We start from the raw sequence: 19,800 nt of genomic DNA on the forward strand, positions 1-19,800 counted from the left end.
ATTCTGCATTAAGGTGCAGGATATTGGCTGGCTGCATTGTTTTTCTGCTGCACTTGTCTTTCACATGTCATCAAAAGAGCAGCAAAAGTAATTGAAAAATAGCTTGAAGATTTTAATATATCTTCATCAAATGAGAGTGATGTAGTCACTGCTTATTGTGCTGCCTGACGATGAGGGCAGACCTCTGATGCCAAATCTTTCACTGTCAGCAGGATAAATCATTTTACAAGCTTAAAGAAAAGAAATAGGCCTAATAACTGTGTAAGATATTTGCACAAATCATAAATATTCATTTGAAGATCTCTCTGATTTTAAGAATAAACAAAAATCCAGATTACATTTACATATATTCATTTCATATATTCATATATTCATTTCGACATTCTAAAGCCATATCTTCCATACATGTGCGTGACTTTGCTTACATGTTTAAAGATGCCATGCACATAACTATTTTGTTTCATGTTCATCAATCAAAAACTGTTGCAAAGATACATTCTTGCAGCTGGTAACATTTAATATTTTTATTTCTGTCCTCCAGAAAAATTCTTTTCCCATCAGTCAGACCTACTAATGAAAAATCCAGATTCTTCCATCCATGCATAAACATACTGCTCCCACTAAACTCAATGTTATTTCCTATTTTCTGAATACAAAACACAGTACTGAGCCTAGAGTTACATTCATGTGAGAAAGGAAGAAACATTTTTAATTAAGTATATGGATTTGAGGCAAAATGCTGGATACACTTGAAACCTTGAAGAAATATGAGTCTGTATTTTGATATTTATATTTGCTATCTGTATTTTATTTTATTTTAAGGATCATTTTAGGAATTTGACTGCAATCCAAAGTGCAGAAATAAACCACACATTCTTTCTCTTCCATTAACCTTTCCTTTTATCCCTCAGCCAGCTACTTTTTCTTCTTTTTGCATAGTAATAACAAGATGGTACAAGCATAAGAAATAATGATCTGAAAACTCAGGAAATTGAGGGCAATTTTGTGAAAAGCAGCTGGAATTCTAGATCTGTAATGCTGGCACTAATTTGCTCGATTTTGCATTTAACCTGTCGGTCTTCAGAAGTATTTGCTTTTCTTCAGAGAAAAATAAAATAGCTCATGAAGTTATTACTAAGCTGACAGCATGAGAGAATTTTGAAAAAGTTTGCTGATTAAAGTGCATCTGAAGAAATTATGCACTCGATTAATAAAGATGCTGCTGTTGTGAAGAGAAGTTACTGAAGCTGGCTAGCCCTGATGCGGTGTGGAACCTAAACAGGTAGAATAAAAAAAAAGAACTAACTAATCACCCCACATTACACATTAATCACAGACTTTGCTATGTCCTTTGCCAAGGTGACTTTGAAAACAGAGAGCCAGCCAATGTGAAATATTAAGCCTAGGGACTTGGATGACATTTAGGAGGTTTTAATGTGGATCCATGAATTTAAAAATTGAAGTGGATATTGGCCCAGCAGTCTTTGAAGGTTCTCAGCCTAGTTAGTGTGGATTGGAGTCTGATTTTTTAATCATGGAAGACAAGGATAACTATTTCGGCTAAGTTACACCATGGTTTTTGTGATGTGGTTACATATAATTTATGATTCCTCAATTATACTCCTAAAGTTACAAAGATCTTGGAGGCCTCACCCAACATTTTTAGGACAGAAAATGATCATTCATTAGTAGTGATGGGGAAGACAACTCCACTCTGCATCAGTTAACTTCTCGGATTTTCTGGTACTCTCGTAAATTGCACAAAAAAGTAGTTGCTAGTGAAGACAAAAACTGACCTAGGTAGAATACTAGTTGGATTTGAGGTGGCTGTTCTTTTATTGCTTATTTAGGTGGAAATTTCACATTCAAGATCCAACTCAGAAAGATATGATCTTGCACTGGCAGTTATCCCATCAATACCTTAGTTCCATTTATGTTACTGAAGTTTTACATTTACATTATTGTGCTATCCACAGAACACTGTATGTATCAAGACAATATTCATCAGATTAAAATATCTGCTTCGAATTTGTGCAAATGAGGACTGTGTTTCAACAGTGGTCCTACCGTTCAATTCTGAAACACAGAACCACAGAGCAATCCAGGTAGGAAGGAAATTCAGGAGAGTGTCTTTTTCCACCCCTGCTCAGCAACCAAGGTGCCAAGTTAGATCAGTTTGCTCAGGGCTTTGTCCACTCTGCTGCTGAATCATTTCAAGGATGGAGATTTCACAGCCTCTCTGGGCAACCTATTCCAATGTTTGACCACTCCCATGGTGAAAAAGTTTTCCTAATATCTAACTGGAATCTCCCTTGTCGCAGCTTGTGTTTGTTGCCACACATCCTGTTGCGGTGCACTTCTTGAGAAGAGTTTGGCTCCACCTTCTCTACAAGCACCTACCAGGTAGGTGTAGACAGCACTAAGGACTCTGCTTGGCCTTCTCCAGGCTGAGCAGACCCAGCTCTCTCAGCCTCTCCTTGTACCTCGTGTGCTCCAGCCCCGGCCAGCTTGGCATCCTTCTGCTGGACTTACCCCAGTTTGCCAATGCCTCTCTTGTACCAGGGGATCCAAAACTGGACACTGTACTCCAGTGCGGCCTCAGAAGTGCTCCGCAGAGGGGAATAATCACTTTCCTTAGCCTGCTGGCTACACTCTTTCTTATGCAGCCCAATATGCAGTTCATCACTGCAAGGGTACACCGCTGACTCATATTCATATCTGAGTAAAGAGCATACCCAGGCTTGTCTTCAGCAGTACATTCAAGAGCAGTTCACCTGTGTATGTTTTGCACAGATCTGTGCTCACCCCACCGGCATTACAAATCAGCTGGATATAAAACAGCTCTCTTTGCAAGCCCTGTATCTTCAGCAATGTGACTAGCCTAAGCACAATGCCTTTGAGAGCTTGTTTGGGTTGTCCTGGTGACACGTAGAGCAGATCTGTGTGATTCCTAATGAAGGGCTGTGCATAGATCTCCAACATAAAGGGAAGAGACTCCATACCCTCTAAGCAGATAAGAAGCGGAAATAGAAATTATTTTTCTTCTCTTTTGAGGGAAAAAGTTGCAGCAACTTGAATGGACAAAATAGCTACAGCAATTGATGTTTACACCTATGTGTATATTCTACAAATATAGATGAATAAATAGAAGCAGAATCTAATAACTAGACAAAAGTGTTTAATTGATTTGATTCAGCCAATATCCTGACCCAATTCTGAACAACTGTTAGAGAATAAGGGCTGTTAAACCCGCAGATAACAACGATGATCATGTCAACTCAGAGAGGAACTAGACTGGCCTAAAATCAGCTTGCTTTCTGGTTTCATGAACTTTGGGGCATTCCTAGCATAGACAGTGAGCACTCAGGAGCACGGGCAGGCTGCTGCAAGTCCCAGTTGGCACGCTGTGTTAGCCCAGCGGGCTCCTGGTCGCACCTGGGATATCTGAGCACAAAAGGGATTTAGTCCCTGGACCTAGGCAATTGGCAGCCCACTCCGCATAGCGTTCTGCTGCCCCCGTCCACATATATTCCCCCGCTTTGTCCCTGCTTTCTGCAAGTCTTGTAATAGAAATAAAAACCCAAAAAGACTGGAACCCATTCAGTCTTCTGCACTGAATGTTGCAAGTTTTGGTTATAATAGTGGCTCTTAGGGTAATGGTGTGTATGGAAAATTCAGGTAAGCTGAAGCTTTTTAAGCCATTTATAATTCAGCACCTCCCAGAAAGGTGGTAGAAAAAACAATTTAGAGTGATTCATGGTTACTCACATTTGGAAAAATTCCTTTTCTAAGTTAGCAGTAACACACAGGTATAACAGCAACAGTGATTATCTACCGGAAAAAGAATGGCTGGAATGACTTCTCTGTTGTTTTGAATGAAGACTTCAAACAAGACTGGATGGAAAATACACCTGTGTGCAACAGGCTGTTGAGACCTGACCAGGTACAACTGGATGAAACTATATGGTGTATTAGACTTGTGGTTAAACTACAGGATCTATGGAGCTATTTGTACTTTTATGTCTGTAAAACAAAATGATATCTCACATGATGGGAGGAAAGAGTTATGAGTTGTGCTGCATGTCAGAAAAAGGTCAGGGCAGCTGTAAACCATCTGTTTTGAAAGGCTCCTTTACAACCACAAAAAAGTGTGGGGGTTTTTCCCTCCGCCCCATAAGACTAAAACACTGCGTGGCAGCGAATGACTGATTTCTCCCTCTCTTGTTCTGAACCACGTCCTGACTCTGCCAGAGAAGACGAGCGTGCAGTAGGAATTCTCTACTTACAGAAAAAATTAAAAAATATTTCCTGTATAAAACATCTATGCTTAAATAGTTCATATAACACATGAACATATAAAAAAAAAACCTCATAAGAACAGAGAATAAATATAAAAGTTTGCAGAATATTACGCAGCCACTGCAGGACACAAAAGCTGCGAATCAGCATTTAACATGTGTTTCACTTACCCACTCTGGGTCTGGCCTGCGTTTCGATTCCTGTTCCTATTACAAATGACAGAAAGCTGTTATAAGTAGCAGCCAAGTAACTTCTGCTTGGACTCAGGAATTAATTTGACTGTCCAGGAGTGACTAACAGTTCTGGGGACTATGGGGCTGTCCTGGCTTTGGCTGGGAAGGAGTTAACTTTCTTCATGGTGCTGTGTGTCCTCTCTGCCACCTTCTGATTTTCCTGTAGCATTTTAGAGCTCATGTCTAACAACTTGTGACTGAGGGACCTTAAGGGACCTCAAAATAAGGTAGGACCAAGGCAGTGAAGCTCTGCTGTGCAGGAAGGCAGAGGTGGAGGGGGCCATCCTGACAGGGGGGCTGTGGGGCTCAGCTCACTGCTATGGGTAGGAGTCCGAAGGTGTGGATGAGACTGAGGAGTGTGTTTGTAACTCAGGGTGGTGGGTGCTGCCGACCAAATCTCTCCTGGGCATGAGGAAACAACCCCACCCCTCCACCATGTCAAAAGATAACAAGTCTTTGATAACCTGACACGCCACATTTGTGTTTATCACAGACTCCTCTCGGCTACTATGGACGTGTCACTTTTTAAGAACAGGATGTTTCCTCTAACCTTTCCACTGCAGATAGGAGACACGCTGCAACGTGAGGTCTGTACTGCTGATACAGGTCCTGCAGCCAAGCCACTATCAGGTCTCCATGTCAATGTCCTGAATGGTACCGCCTAACTGATAGGGTGCAGACCTAGAGCCCACGGTCAGCTTCCTTAGGTCAGGGAGAGGTAACGCCAAGGCTGGCACTGCTTGATTGCTGCTTTACTTCCTCCTGGGAGAAGAGAGGTGCTTGCAGAGTTGTCAGAGTGGGCTGGCTGGAGCGGTAGCCAAAGCAGAGGTGCACGCTCCTGGCCACCAGACTTATGCTGCAACATCTTAGCTGGCCCTTGGCTGTCATGAGGATATGGGCAAATGAGACACAGTGAAATGGGGCTGTCAGCCGTCCTGCGTGAGGCTCTCTGCAAGCTCTGCGGGCAGCTCGGGGACCTGGAGGCCTCTGGTCCCTCATGGCCAAGGTTGGCTCCCCTCTGGCATTTGCATGAGCCCAAGGTTTCCAGCCAGTTCCCTCAAATGCAAACTGCATTGTCCCTTACCTCAGGATCACCCCGCTCGTTTGGGTTGGACCCACCAGAGAGCTGGCACAGAGTGCAAGAGCCTGCATGCCGGGCACTGTCTCACTGTGCATATGGACACAAGAGCTCCACTTCCCCCGTGTATGCTTCCGCTGGCCTTCCCAGGGATAGCTGTGGCTGGCTGGACTGCTGGTTTCCCCAGCTGCTGGATTTAAAGGCAGTGCGCGAATTGACAGGTTCGCATTCGCCATCAGACATGCTTGCTCTGATTTTTCTGTGTGCAGCGATGCTCCAGAGGGTGTAGATCTCTGAAAGACATACATCTCAAAAGGCTTTTTTGCTGGAATTTATCTGGCTCCCTATAGAATACTATAACCTACTATTGTATGTGTGCTTCAAAATATCAGGCAATTTCTAAGTAGTTATGCTAATAAATCAAAACAAGGTGGAACCATTTGAAGTCACTAGTGAAGTCACGAGCATCATTTGAAGTGCTACTGCACTAGCAGTAACAGTGTGACTCATTAGTTTCTGTCATTTAAGCCTCTCCCAGTAAGTCTCCACATTAGATCTGACAATAAAGATAAGCAGAAAATAAACCAGGTCTCCAAGGCCTCTCCTCTCACCTTGAGAACCTGGGAATGTCCCCTGGCAATCCCACCCTGACAGACAAGCACTTGCCAGGGAGAGAGGTCACGTGGCTGAGCCCTGCTGCATGTACACAGCATCATCTTTTTTACTCCAATGAAGGTTCAAATCCCTGTTTGCTTTTCTTTTTTGCCTCCCCCATGTCTTTGTTACCTGCGTGTGCACGCATTGAAGATACCATCACTTGCCATTGCAGGGCAGGAGCTGGGGCGGCAGTGGTAACCTCACGGCTGTGGCATTTGCCTGCCAGCTCTCCAAAGGGCACGGCTCTGTTGGCAGCAATGGGATTGTTATGATTAGCTGTATCAGTTGTGGATCTGGCACAGAATTTTCCTCAGGCAATGATCTGTTGTGAGAGGCATAAAAGAAGGTTGAGGAACTTTATGATCTGACATGCCATAAATGCAACATGACTCTGCACATATGGTTGACTTCCTTCACAGTATACCTAAATGTGGGCACAGCTGCTACAGACAGCAATGCATGTAAAGTCAGAGACTTCTGAAATCAGAGTTGTTAAATCATAATACTTGGTCAGTATTGAAGTACGGGACAATGAAGGGAGAATTCTCTGCAGGAGTAAGGCACTGCAAGGAAGCCTACCAGGTAGAGGGACTGCAGTTGGAAGTGTAAAGCAATGCAATGCCCATCTCAATGAAGCGGTTTTGGCTAAGTCACACCACCTGACATCTGGAACCAGCTCAGAGTGCACGAATGGACAGTTATTACAGATCAGCTGAGTCTTCATATGTTGTGGACAGGCCTACAACCACCCTGCAACTGAGTGTTTTTTAGAACCACATAAAAGCCCAGGGTTAGGTTCCTAAACTCTCAACATCTAGGCACTGAGGTGCCCTAATTTCCCAATCAGTCTGAGCACTCATGCTGTATCTAACATTTTGTAGGCTGTCTCTACTAAATAGACATTGGCCATAAACTTAAAAGAGACACTTCAGCTGTAACATTAAAATAAGTAGGGATGTCATTCTGCAACAAGAGAAAGCAAAGGTTGGACAGAGTGGTCCCTACAGAAATGGCTCTGAGGATCGGTGTCAAGAGAAGTTGGAGCTGTGGAAGGGACTACACAGCTTACCCGTAACAGTGGATTTCCTGGCTGAAACTGTATTGGAGATCAGTGTTGCACACATTGTAACAGCAGCTGTGTTTGATATTCTGCACTGAAATAGTCTTGGAAGATTTCACTCCTTCATCACTGTTGCAGAGCCTGTGTAAAAATTTTACATAGATGCACAGGGACAATCTTTATGTCCATAACTTCTACTAATTTCAGGTGACTGATGTATCTGGTGGAGAACCTGAGCAACAAAACCTTATGACCGGTGGTGTCAGTTTTACCTCTCCATTCATCAGTCAATATGACAAGATTGAAATATTTCATGGCTTTAGGGCATTTCAGAAAATGAGAAACCTGGTGCTTGACAGTGCTAGCTAAAAACATTCAGAACCCTGTGCATGTACATCCCAATTCTGACACAGGTAACCAACACATATGACTTCATCTGCATATTTTCCACAATGTCATTATTTCTTTTAGTACATACTGCCTCAGATGTGTTTGGAGGGGAACAGTATTGTGATCGGCTTCAGTTGAGAATTCTTCAGTTGAAGGAGAGGTACATGGTAGTGTCTTTTATCAAGCAGAGAAGAGAATGGTGAGCCTGAAGTGGAGGTGGCAGGGCAGTTACAAACTGTCAAATTTTTCTGAGTCAGTTAAAGCAACAGAAAGAAGTCACTCACCCAGATAAGGCTAAAGATGGGAGAAGGTAAGCTGGATACAGAGGCAGAAGGAGCTGGACTGAAGCAGCCCAGGCGTGCAGTGTCCAGCTGCCAAGCTGCATTTTCCTCAAACCAGAGGGGGACCCCAAACTCCAAATTTAACATTGCTTTCCTGATAGCAAGAATCTGAGAAACATGCTGGTAAAATGTGCACTCCATCTGCACCGATAGCAGGGCCAGAGACCAGGACAAGGACAACCTGCTGCTGGGAGAAGCTCCTCAGAGCCTGTGGCAGAGATCTAGGCAATAGACAAAGGAATCCTTCGGTATAAGCTTGCCATGCCTGTGTTCATCTGGTTCAAAATGCATCAGCTGTAGTCTACGTTCTGTGGTGTAATAGCAATAAAGGAAAAAATTAAAGTTGAATGGAGGATTTGGCATGGCATTCTTTAAACCTGTGCTCTCTTTGTATAATGTAGCTATAATCATGTACTTTTTGTGCTAACATAGTTAGTGTAGTTTTTTCTAGTAACTTAATAAGAAGGGTTTTTTTTCCTGCAAGGTGCTGAATAGTCTCTTTTTCCTTAAGTCATTGCAATTTAGGATACTGTACCCTTGCAGGGGTGGGCCCTATTTTCCAAGTACAGGCAGCATTTGAGGAGGGCCAATTTTTGTTTGATTTCCCTGGATTAATGTTATGCATGCTGAAAAGAGAAGATAGTATGAAAAGCAATTGAGATGAGTTAAGAGAATTGGAATTTGCTACTATATTGCTTCTGTTTTACACCTTGGCCACTTCATTTGTGAATGATTAATTAAGGTCCAAGTGATTCGATTAGGCAAATGCGCTGACTCAAAACATAATTGGAATGCAGGAAGAAATGAAAGGGAAAAGGCATAGTAAATACACAGTGCATTTTGCAGTAAGCTTATTTTTGCTACGTGAAGGTAATACACTTTTATTAGCTTGTGTTAAATGCATACGGATGGAATGATGACTGCAAAATAAACCTCAGAAATCTCTGTATTCAGACTAATACAGATGTCCAGAATAACATAGAACCAGGAGTCATCATGCCCCCAAACATACTTTGTATACCTGAAGTAACCAAAGTGAAATCTGTTGGCAGAGGATAGATTTTTAAGGTTTTAGACCCTAAGATATGAAGCGATGGCTTAGGTCTTCAGGCTGTGAGCAAGAGAAAAATGTTGAGCTCCTCACCACTGAGAGATCCCCCAAATCCTACCTGGGCATCAGTATCCGTGTGTTTCTTGTACCCTCACTGACTGACTTGATCACCGCCTGGAAAGACCCTCCTGTCTCCGCTCATCCGTAGTGATAGAGAACATGTCTCCAGAGCATATTTGCCATGGTTTTGATCCCCATCTGGCCCTGAGTAACTGGAACTTGGAGTTCACTGGTGGCACAGGGCACATTTGGCAGGCAGTAGCTGTTTCAGGGCAGCCTTACAGGCAACACAGGTGAGAAGATCTGGGCTTGCTGACTTCACTTCTCTTTGGCTGGAAAGCTGGCAATACTGCAAAGAAAAGAAAAGGGGAAAAAAATCAATCTCATTATGCTGCCTTCTCTGGAGACTGAATTAGAAAGAAGCAAGTAGAGAAGCTGGTAACTGTCCTTATTCCTTGTGAGTAATCTTGACTGCTCAGGTGTTTCTCGGAAAGGCATTTCTAACCATTAACTTCTTACCATGGGTCATGGGAGGTACATTTGGTAGTCAGCTCCCATGACCAAACCTAACTTATCATAAATAATAAAACACGAACTGGGACCTTGGCAAACTCGGGAAATTCCTGAAGGACTGCTTTATTTCAAAACAAGATTTGCATGCAGGTTCTCAAGTTGAGTTGAAAACATTGAAGGGCCTCAGCTGAATATATTGCAGGAGGTTTTCAATAGGAATAGTGAAGCCACTGGATATTTGAGGAAAAGATTGTAAAATTGAGTAAATTAATTTGTGGCCATTGAAAGGAAAATTGAAAATATTAAACATTCCAAAATGTTTTGATTCAAACCTGAGCTATTTATTTTACTCCAATGCTTTCAAATTTCTTAAGGTCACTTTAAGCAAAAGTGGAGCTTTCAGTTTGAAAAACATTAACGACGGTTTCTACAAACTCAAAAATTTTCAAAAAATACATTTCAAAACAGGCAATCAATTGAGAACTGCCTCTTTCCTTTTGATGAATCCGCATATTCTCTGGAAAGACTTCAAAATCTTCAACCACTTCTAGTCATGAAACATGCAGGATTCAAGCCAATATTAAATATCTATTTTAAATTTGTGATTTTTGTTGTCTGTACTCCTCTTATGGAGACATATGACAGCTTAAAAAATTATTGTGTCTCTAAGTGCCTCTGTTTTTAAGATGCCTCAGGCTGAAATTCTAAAATGTTCAAAAACTAGTCCCTTAACATCACAAAATTCAAACATTTGGAATCGATTTGCAGTTTTGAAAATTCATGCTGTTGTATATTTGGTTAAACAAAACCAAAAATATTTCATTCACGTAAAATAAGACATTGGTTTTGTATTCATAAAAAGTATTTTAAGATGTAGCTTTTTTCTTGGAGGCTAAAACAGCTTCCAACAAAGCATAACTTATAGAATAATCCTATTAATTGCATTTTACGGCACCATATAATGTTCATGCTTGTAATTTTCCACAATTACTACATTTTGACTATCACCTCATTACTTTATCTGGAGAGATAATAAATGACAAATGACATGCATTTTTCATGACTCTGCATTTCAATTATTTATCAAATTACCTCCAATATTTCTGTTGCCTTTATCAACTACCTAGAAAAATCAATATCTGATAGGACTCCATGGTGTATAGCAAAGTATATAAGCATGAAGTTTGTATTGCTTGGACTCAATTTGTCACTTCAAACCATCTGACTTAGAAGTGACTCTTAAACCCTCTTGTCAATTCACCGTTATCTGATTTGCAGGAATCCAAGACTTAAGCAAACATGTCCAACTGCAGTGAGGCAGAACTCATTCACATCTTTAAGGGGATTCCCTTTACCACCAGGTCTTCTCCAGAACTTTTAAAATCCTTGGACACTTTCGATGCTAGAGAAGATGATATCCTTTTGGTTTCCTATCCCAAATCTGGTAAGTTCTACTTTTACATGTTAAATCTAAGAAGTCTCAATTGTTTGTTTCATGTTCTCTGCTTAAACTACTTGGGAAATGTCTGTGTACAAGAAACAGGGAAGGATGTTTTAGTATGTGAATATATTATTCTGTCAGTAAGTGTTCAAATTACAAAAAAATATGGATCATTTATCTAAATTCTGATTCTTTAGTTGAAAATAATCTCAGGTGTTTTCATACTGGAAAGCAAACAAATAGTTATTTCTCGTAAGCAAAATCTGTACTTGAAGGATTTTCCTGAGGACTTTCTACATTCAATTACGAGCAAGTCGAGAGCTGTATTAAGTTATTTATATGGCTCTTGGCTGTATATTTATTAATTTCTTATTCCCTCTCCCCCCGCCTCACTCGCCCACAGAAGCACACACCAAAGAAGCAGCTCAATCAGTATTACCCAAATATATAGACTCAAGGTACTGTAAGGAAACTTACAGTTTTTTCTAGGTTATTCTAAAATTTCCAGGTTATTCTAAAATTAATGATAAAAATAATATAACCACCTCTCAGCTGACAAGCAGTTTGTCTCATGGAATTGTTTTGGTACCAATATTAACACTTCTCACAGAGTTACTTTGCACTTCAGCTACAGCCCTAATTTTTCAAGTATTTATACATTTGGAGCCAACGGGATTATTCAGTTATGTAAAATTTCTTGAATCTGTGGGATTATAATTATCACTTGTGCACTAGCAAGCTGTTTCCGTATGCAAAATGCATGTTCCACATATTTTCTCAGTAACAAATCTTCCTTTTTTTCTTTTTTTTTTTTCCCTTAAAATTACTTCTCTGCAGGCACTCACTGGCTTGCAGGAGTTATAACAAAGCTTTACAATACTCAAGTTACACTAACATCTCCCATTGAATTTGGAGACATATCCAATTTGGAGGAACTGAATAAACTCTCATCAAAGAGAATCATCCCAACGCACTTAGACTACAACATGTTACCTCCAAATTTTAAAAATAAAAAATGCAAGGTAAGGCAAAATATATAAAAGCAGTAAGATATGTTAAGTGTCTATTAGGAATCTATTTTGTCTTGTTGATCCTTAATAATTTTTAAATGATTTACAGTTTCCAGAAGTGGTTTGCTGTGAATTTTGGAGACACAGCCGACCAGCAGTCGAAGACAGTGTGAGCAGAGACTTGGGCTAGGGACTGGGTTCTGCTCCTGCCCCACTGCTCCCACAGGGTGATTTGTATACCAGGCACCACACAAAATACAACATCAACATCCTTCAATCAGAAATATATTATTAGGGATGGGGGGTTTCTCATGGCCCCATTTCCTAGTGGCTGGAGCACTGGCTTAGAAAATAGTTATCTTGGGTACTTACAGGCTGTTCTGGGGGTGAAGGTACTCTGCCCCTCCTATTGAAGCTTTGTGAAGACCCAAAGAGATACTGGGCAAACAGAGGAAAATTGAACTGTGGCAGGTGGATTCAGGTCACAGTTTTGGGTTCCTCCAATGCTAATGTGGGAGGTCTTTAAAAAATCAGCTCTGGGCCTCAGATTTTAGGTTAGAAGTCCAAAATTTCAGGATTACTCAGATCCAGACTTTTGGGACACAGCTAATTTGAATAAAAGGCCAAAGTTTATGTTTTGCAGCTGTTCTGAGAATGTTAATTAGTAAATGGTTTCATATGATAGATTTATGAGGTAGTATACTGACTCATGAGTTAAAATGAACACAGCCTCTTTCATAAAACACAAACATTACCCAGCTGCAGGAAACACACCTCTGTCCACATGGAATTGTTTACTAACCACTACTGACTTCTGCCTAAACAGGGACAAATACATTTCTGTCTTAATGGCATGGTCACTGATGGAGGAATCCTAAAAGAAAGGGTTTTGACACTGCAAACTGCCTGTGAAAATGCTACATTTATGCGCAGAGCTCCTCTACAATAAAGGAAGAATATCAATAACCATATCATCTTCATTTACAGATGATCTACATCAGCAGAAATCCAAAAGATACTGCAGTTTCCATGTATCATTACTACAGAGATAATCCAAACCTTCCCACTATTGACACCTGGACTACTTTCTTTGACTTGTTCTTAAAAGGAGATGGTAAGGATAACTGTTATGTTTTCTCCTTACAGTTTACATTAGCTTATTATGCACAGAAAGAGTTAAAAAATGTAAACTGTGTGAAAATTCCTTATTGCACTCCTTATTCACATGGCTTTAGTTGGGGTTTTTTTTCAGGATAAATTCTAATGCCAAACTAAACACGAGCAAATAATAGGATGCTATCTTCAGCCCTGCAAGGAGACATTTTGATAAGCGGCTACATTTCAGCACTACTACTTCAGCACAACTGCTCTTTGCAGGTTTTTGCTGTTCTTTGACATAGCTGTTAAAAAACATACTCTCACAGACAAGTTACTGATTTCATTTCTTCCCACAAACACTCTGAAACCCCTGACAATTTGTTGATTCTGCTGTGGATCTGCCTGTATTAAAACATTCACATCCTTGTGTTGCGAACCACAGTAACAGACTGCTTCCCACCAAAAATTAATGTTTAAACTTTGATAGAGGAGGTATGTGTATACAGCTCCTTCCAAGCAGATGTAAGGGCAGCCGAGTTCACCGCAGCCAGCTCCTGTCCTCAGCGAGCCGGCCGGTGGGGCAGGCACTCTGTTCGAAGGTGCTCAGCAGGCTCTACGTGGCTCTCTGCCATGCTGAAGCGCAGGCAATGGGGCACATGGGGGGACCATCCCCAGGCTGCACTGAGAGCTATGCCTGCAGGCGTAGTGTTTTCTCCCATCTTAAAGACAGCTTTGGGTGGCCCTTCAAAGGGGGTCTAAATGTTTTCACAAAGCCCTCCCGCACACACTCTGCCTGATGTGTTGCCTTAGTAGCGGGGTCCAAAGACCAAGGGCAAGAGTGAGATTTTTATGACTGGCAGTGGTGGCATGGAAGCCAACAACAGGACCATGTTCCAGTTATCCACTCCCATTTTTAGTGTTTTATTACTCCTTTGATGACATGTGTTCCTCCTATACAACCACAAGTGACGATAACAGCAACAATGACAGATCAGCTTGAAAGCCTTGAAAGAAAAGTGCCATTGCAGTCATCTTGGGCTTACATCAAAGATCCAGAAGTCAATTTGTCTACTGGCTTGCATGAGCTTTGGCTCAGATCTTGTGTTCGTAGTCCAGAGCAGCCCTAAGGCATGTGCTTCAGTGATTTGCAGGATCTTTGTTTAGTATCAACTCTGACCATATAATAGTGAAAAAAACCCCCAGGATTATATTAAATTTTAAAAGCATCTCCCATTTATCTGTAAATTAGTAGCCACATTTTCTCTGTGCTTATGCATGGCATAAAAAGATAACTATGTTGGTTACAATAGAAATTTATGTAAGAGGTGGTACTGAGAGAGAGTTTGTAATTTTTGCTCCTAATAAAAACATATGAAGGCTGTGCTGCTTGATTCAGATCCTGTAGTACTCTTGCAGAGTTAATCTCAGTTCAGAACAAGGGTGAGGACACACAGAGACAGCTGTGATGCTGTCCCTGGAGTCTCCGTGACTGCATGCTGTACCCCTGAAGCCAACAGGGCTATTCTATGCTATCGTTGGCCACATGCCCAGTGTGGTTGACCAGGAGAGCTGGGTTTAACTGCACACCGTGGAGCACACATGCCTTGCAGTTAGACAGTGCTTTATGTGCAGGAGGTGGCTATAGACGGGAGCATTCAGCAAAATACTTAATTACATCTCAAGGTTTGCAACCAAAGTTATGCCCATTACAATATTATACTTTTCTGGTAGCAGTTATAAAGCAAAGTCACAGTTTTGGAGAATGCTGGCAATCACAATTGCTCTGTCCAAGCCTCTACTCATCGCCCTGCAAGAGTCTTTCAACTCATCTTTCAATGCAGTCCATCTTGTCCTTCAACCAGAAGGATCAGAATTTTGTTTTTTAAAAGAAACTGAAAATTAGCTCTCCTCCCATGCTTCAGCAAAAGGAGCATTCAGACAAAACAAGTACTATGAGTCAACTATAAAACCATGTTATCTATGTCATTGGCTGAATGATGTATTTGCATAATAACTTGTTTACATAATTCTTCTTGGACTTTTAAAAATAATACAGATTTCTCTGCTGGGACAGAGTAGAGCTAACAATTGTGTGCTCTCTTTAACAGACTCCCTATTTCATTTCCTAGTGAAGTAATCATATTTCTAGCTGTGACCACAGATATGCAGACATTTGCTGAGATGCTCAGGTCTTGTTAGGCGAGTACATTTTCCTTCATTACTGGCCTTTCCTTAGATTTGGAGCCTGTTTCCACTACAGAATTATCTCTTAGAATAGTATCTGCATCTCTGATACAAAACCGAATTCCAACAAGAATAGTAACCTCTTTGGATTGTAAGTTTGAGTCACTTCACAAAAAGAATTGAATCCATTTTAGAGGAATAGAGGGTACACATTAAGAAGGAAGGGATCACTCCCCTAAATGTGTGAGGTGCAGTCAGAGTTATTTATGAATAAAGTTTATATGAATCTTTTTTACATGGGTTTTCTTTTCAGTTGTCTGTGGATCCTGGTTTGATCATTTCCTAAGTTGGGAAGAACACGAAAATGACAAAAACATCCTGTTTTTGTTCTATGAAGACATGAAGAAGGTAAATATGCTGTCTGCTGTTATTTCAGAATGCATTACATGTAAATTAACATCATTAAAGTATCAAAGAGCAAACTATAATGAAAAAGGAGAAAAAAGAAAAATGTGAATGTATGTCTTTGGGCATATTTTATATTTGCATCAACTTTGTATTAGTGAACTAATTCTGACTGCACAAGTTATATAAATACCAAATCCTGTGAGAGCTGCATTTCTCAGATGTAGGAGTGGGACACATATTACATGATTTTTCCCTGAGCTACAGGAATAATTTTAAGTTCCCCATTCTTGGTCCTATGGAAAGACCAACCAAGGACACCTGTTGAAGGCCACACGTTAACCTGATGTGCCTGACATTTCAAGTGAAATTTTCAAAAAGTGATGTAAGACAACAGAACTACTCATGGTCAGTGGGACTTGTGCTCCCAATAAACAAGAAAATTAGAGGCTGGAGGGTGTAGGAAAAACGTTTTGATGAAAGGAAATTATTATGCAGAAACTGCTTGCTGTTCTTATACAAAAGTTAAATACCAACATTCTTTAACTTTTAGATAATGTATTTTTGGGTGAATAGAAAACTCTTTCTAGTGTTTCCATTAAAATAGTTAATTTTTTGGAAAAAAAAATACACTACAAGGAATATAAACAAGCCATTTTGGATCCTGAGTTACTTGTTGGATCTTTAGATACAACACCTCCAATGAAATAAGCTACTTACACAGAAGCTGAGCTTTGAGTATTTCTCTATTCCCAGTGACATAATTCTGAGAGACAGAACAACACTTTGCCTGAACTGGGAGTAAAATTGCAATGTAACTGTGTTTGATAGCACTTACTCAGCTTTTACTCATTTCTCTGAGTATGAGTAAGAGGGGAATCAAGTTTACTCTACCTGTTATCTACACAGGCCAATGACATGTTTAGCTTTGCTTGAAAGCAAATAAATGTGTGATAAACTTGGTATGTAATAAAAAGGATCATTTTCATATCAACTAGAAGTCTGATAATCAGCTCAGAAATATAAAAGCTTTATTTTTCTTGTGCCTCAGGATCTCCCTAAGATTGTAAAGGAAATTAGTCTGTTCCTGGGTTTAAGCATCAGTGATAATGATATCCAAGACATTTGCAAGAAGTCCTCATTCTCAGAGATGAAAAGTGACACGGAAAAGGAAAACAGTGATCCCAGTCACACCGTTTGTGCACTGACATCCAACAGGAAGCTGATTTTCCGAAAAGGTAAGTTCCGTGGGCTGGGCTTAACACAGCAGAAGGAGTGGGAATCCAGCCAGAGGCCGCAGCCCAGGTCTTTTCCAGACTGTAGTGATGCTTTGGGTCAGCTCTGGGACGCAATGACAGGATTCTTCAATTTGAAGCCATTTTAAAAATCACTTTCTTTCTAAGTTCGTTCTCTGGTTGCAAATGCAGGCTTATACTAGAGAAGCACAAAGGAGTCTGAACAGCAGTCTGACTGCTATTGCTCCATGTGAGCTTTTCAGCTAAAAGGAAAGGTTCATGAAGCATTACTCTTTATTTGCCTTATTCTATCTAAAAGTTGACCACCTCAGTCTTTTACAACATGTACCCTCTGATATCACCAGCGAAGGTCACTTAGTTTACTAGAATGAGAAAGAGCGAGACACATTCCTTGCGAAGGAGACTGCTTGCAGAGTTTATCTTCCATATCACCTCTTATCTTATTGAAATGTTCCTGAAAAAGGAATATGCTGAAAATGACAAGTACAAAAGAATGGATGATTCCATCATCTGATGGCCTCAAAGGTAGCCTTCAGACCTTGGCCAAGCTGGGATATGCGGTAAAATCTTCAACAGTGCTTAGTTCAGATGTAACTCAAAAATACCTGCAGGAGCTGTTTTCTTGCTACTGATGTTTCAGAAGGGTGCTCAGATTTGGATAATAAGTCAATCAAAACCATCATGTTTAGATGGATTTTGATTATTTTTACTTAGTTAATTTTTGAACAATAACTGACAGTTTAAAACTAAGAGTTGTTTCAACTAAGAAAAACTTGTTTTCATTTATAAATAGGGAAATAGTACATTTTGCTAATTCAGAATGATTTTATCAATGAGCTGAAGCAAATGCCAAAATACAATCTGATAGTAAAAAGCAAGCAAACAAACAAAAAGCTCAGATACACTTTTCTGTCAGTGAACTTTAACAAAGCTACATTGAAAAAATCGAAAAACCCCAGCAGTTTCACTTCCAAGTAGTTCTTATGCAAGTCCCAGGGTTTTAGCCAGTTTCAGTCAGTTTACAGAAGATTTTTATATATGTATTATTCTTCAGGCTCTCTTTGCTTGTCCGTGCTGAACGGAATGCTCGTTTAGTCAGCAGTTTTGGGATGCAGGGTCTTTAGAGAATGCACATGAGGAAAAACTGTAAGCATTGTCTCATTAAAATATGTCGGTTTAAAAAACAATTTCTTGTTTACTCAAACTGGATAACAGATGAAACACTTTACTGAACACAAGTGTGCATGGTCACCCAGAAGCAGTTAACTGCCCACATAAGTAGGGGGACATCTCATCTGTAGAAAGCCCTAGAGATTAGGAGCAGGTGTGAGGGTGGGATTCATCTATCAGGTCACTCTGGGCTCCTTTTTTAGGAGTCATCTTTAGTCAATGGAGACATATGGCTGCTTTTGGGGCACCGTTCATTTCATGAGTTTTAGATGTTGACTAGGATGAGATGGCTTTCAGCTAGGAAGTAACCATTTCCCTCTACTGACTGTGAAAGAGCCCAGACGGAGACCCTTAACTGCATACATCTAAGGTGCAGCGAGATGCCTCTCTGCTGAGATGACCAAAAGCTCTAATTCCATCTAGGAAACCTGCCACTCTTCATGTACCATTTAGTGTTGTTGGCACTAAACAAATCTGAGACTGAGGGTTTACCACCCTTTATGGACAATGATCCAGCTGCTTCCATCAGAGTCTCACCAGATCAATAAAAAATTACTCATGGCCATGACCTACTGCAGAGACTATGGTTAATAATATATAAATAATCTGTGCCAGCTGCAACATTAACAAAACTGGGCTTCCTTTAAGTAATTTTCTGCACTATATATTGCTAGCCTCACTGTTCTTTTTCTGCTCCTGCTCTCCTAGGTGCTGTTGGTGATTGGAAGAACCATTTCACTCCAAAACAGAATCGAAGGTTTGAGGAGATATTTAATGAGAAAATGAAACTCAGCAAAATGGCAAAAAGCCTCACCTATGAATTTTGACTCCATGTGAAGAACAACACCCAGTTATCAACAAACACAGATAGAACAATTGGTGGAAAATTCTGAATGGGGGCTCCCATTCGGTTTATAATGCTCCCAATAGAAAGGATTGTAAACATGAGATTTTGAGGATAGGAAAATTGTGACACAATGCCAGAGCTGAACTCAAGTTTTCAGCGGGCAGAGGTATATGGTTTTACAGAGTCAGATATCAGACCCATTTTTCTACAACCAAATCTACTTTATCATTTATTTATTTTTTGCTCTAGGGGGATACAAACGGACTTCTTAGATCTGATTTAGGAATTTTACCTAAGATGTTAAGAAAAAAAAACAAAAACCAAACCTGTAAGAATCTAAATATATCAAAAATCTAAAAACATATCATGAGAAAATGACCAAAGATTTGACCACAGACTTGCTCCCTCCCTGATCTACCATGATTTGGAAAGTGTCTAACTTATCAGACTTTGTTATTGATACTGAAGTTGAAAACTGCAGCTGTACATTTGAAGATCTGGAATGAAGTTTGCTTATAAAATGTCTTTTTTTTTTTTGTTATAATATGTAGTTCTTTGATGTAACTTATTTCTGGGTTATGTACTGTAGAGTGTTTGTGTTTTAAATGAAACTGATATAAATCCACATAAATTTCTACACCATATACTGGGAAACTATAAACGTGGGGTTTTTTCCATTCGACTTTCTTCCTACAAAATGCTTGTTT

General features: G+C 40.3%; 1 protein-coding gene across 1 annotated transcript; it reads left to right on the forward strand.

Annotated features, from left to right (window-relative positions):
• The first annotated feature begins 10,981 nt into the window (after nt 1-10,981).
• LOC104262591 (sulfotransferase 6B1) lies at nt 10,982-19,073 on the forward strand. The gene is made up of 6 exons (XM_009819003.2): nt 10,982-11,126; nt 11,961-12,145; nt 13,121-13,247; nt 15,729-15,823; nt 16,872-17,058; nt 18,955-19,073. The coding sequence occupies exons 1-6, from the start codon at nt 10,982-10,984 to the stop codon at nt 19,071-19,073; spliced, it is 858 nt and encodes a 285-aa protein (XP_009817305.2).
• Nucleotides 19,074-19,800: the final 727 nt, after the last annotated feature.

The sequence above is a fragment of the Gavia stellata genome, chromosome 4 (genome assembly GCF_030936135.1).
Source record: "Gavia stellata isolate bGavSte3 chromosome 4, bGavSte3.hap2, whole genome shotgun sequence".
In the NCBI taxonomy this organism is placed as follows: Eukaryota; Metazoa; Chordata; class Aves; order Gaviiformes; family Gaviidae; genus Gavia; species Gavia stellata.

Coding starts and splice junctions, on each gene's coding strand:
- LOC104262591 (XM_009819003.2), top strand. CDS start 10,982: ATGTCCAACTGCAGTGAGGCAGAACTCATTCACATCTTTAAGGGGATT. Junction 12,146..13,120: donor TTAAAAATAAAAAATGCAAG/GTAAGGCAAAAT, acceptor CTTCATTTACAG/ATGATCTACATCAGCAGAAA. Junction 13,248..15,728: donor CTTGTTCTTAAAAGGAGATG/GTAAGGATAACT, acceptor TTTTCTTTTCAG/TTGTCTGTGGATCCTGGTTT.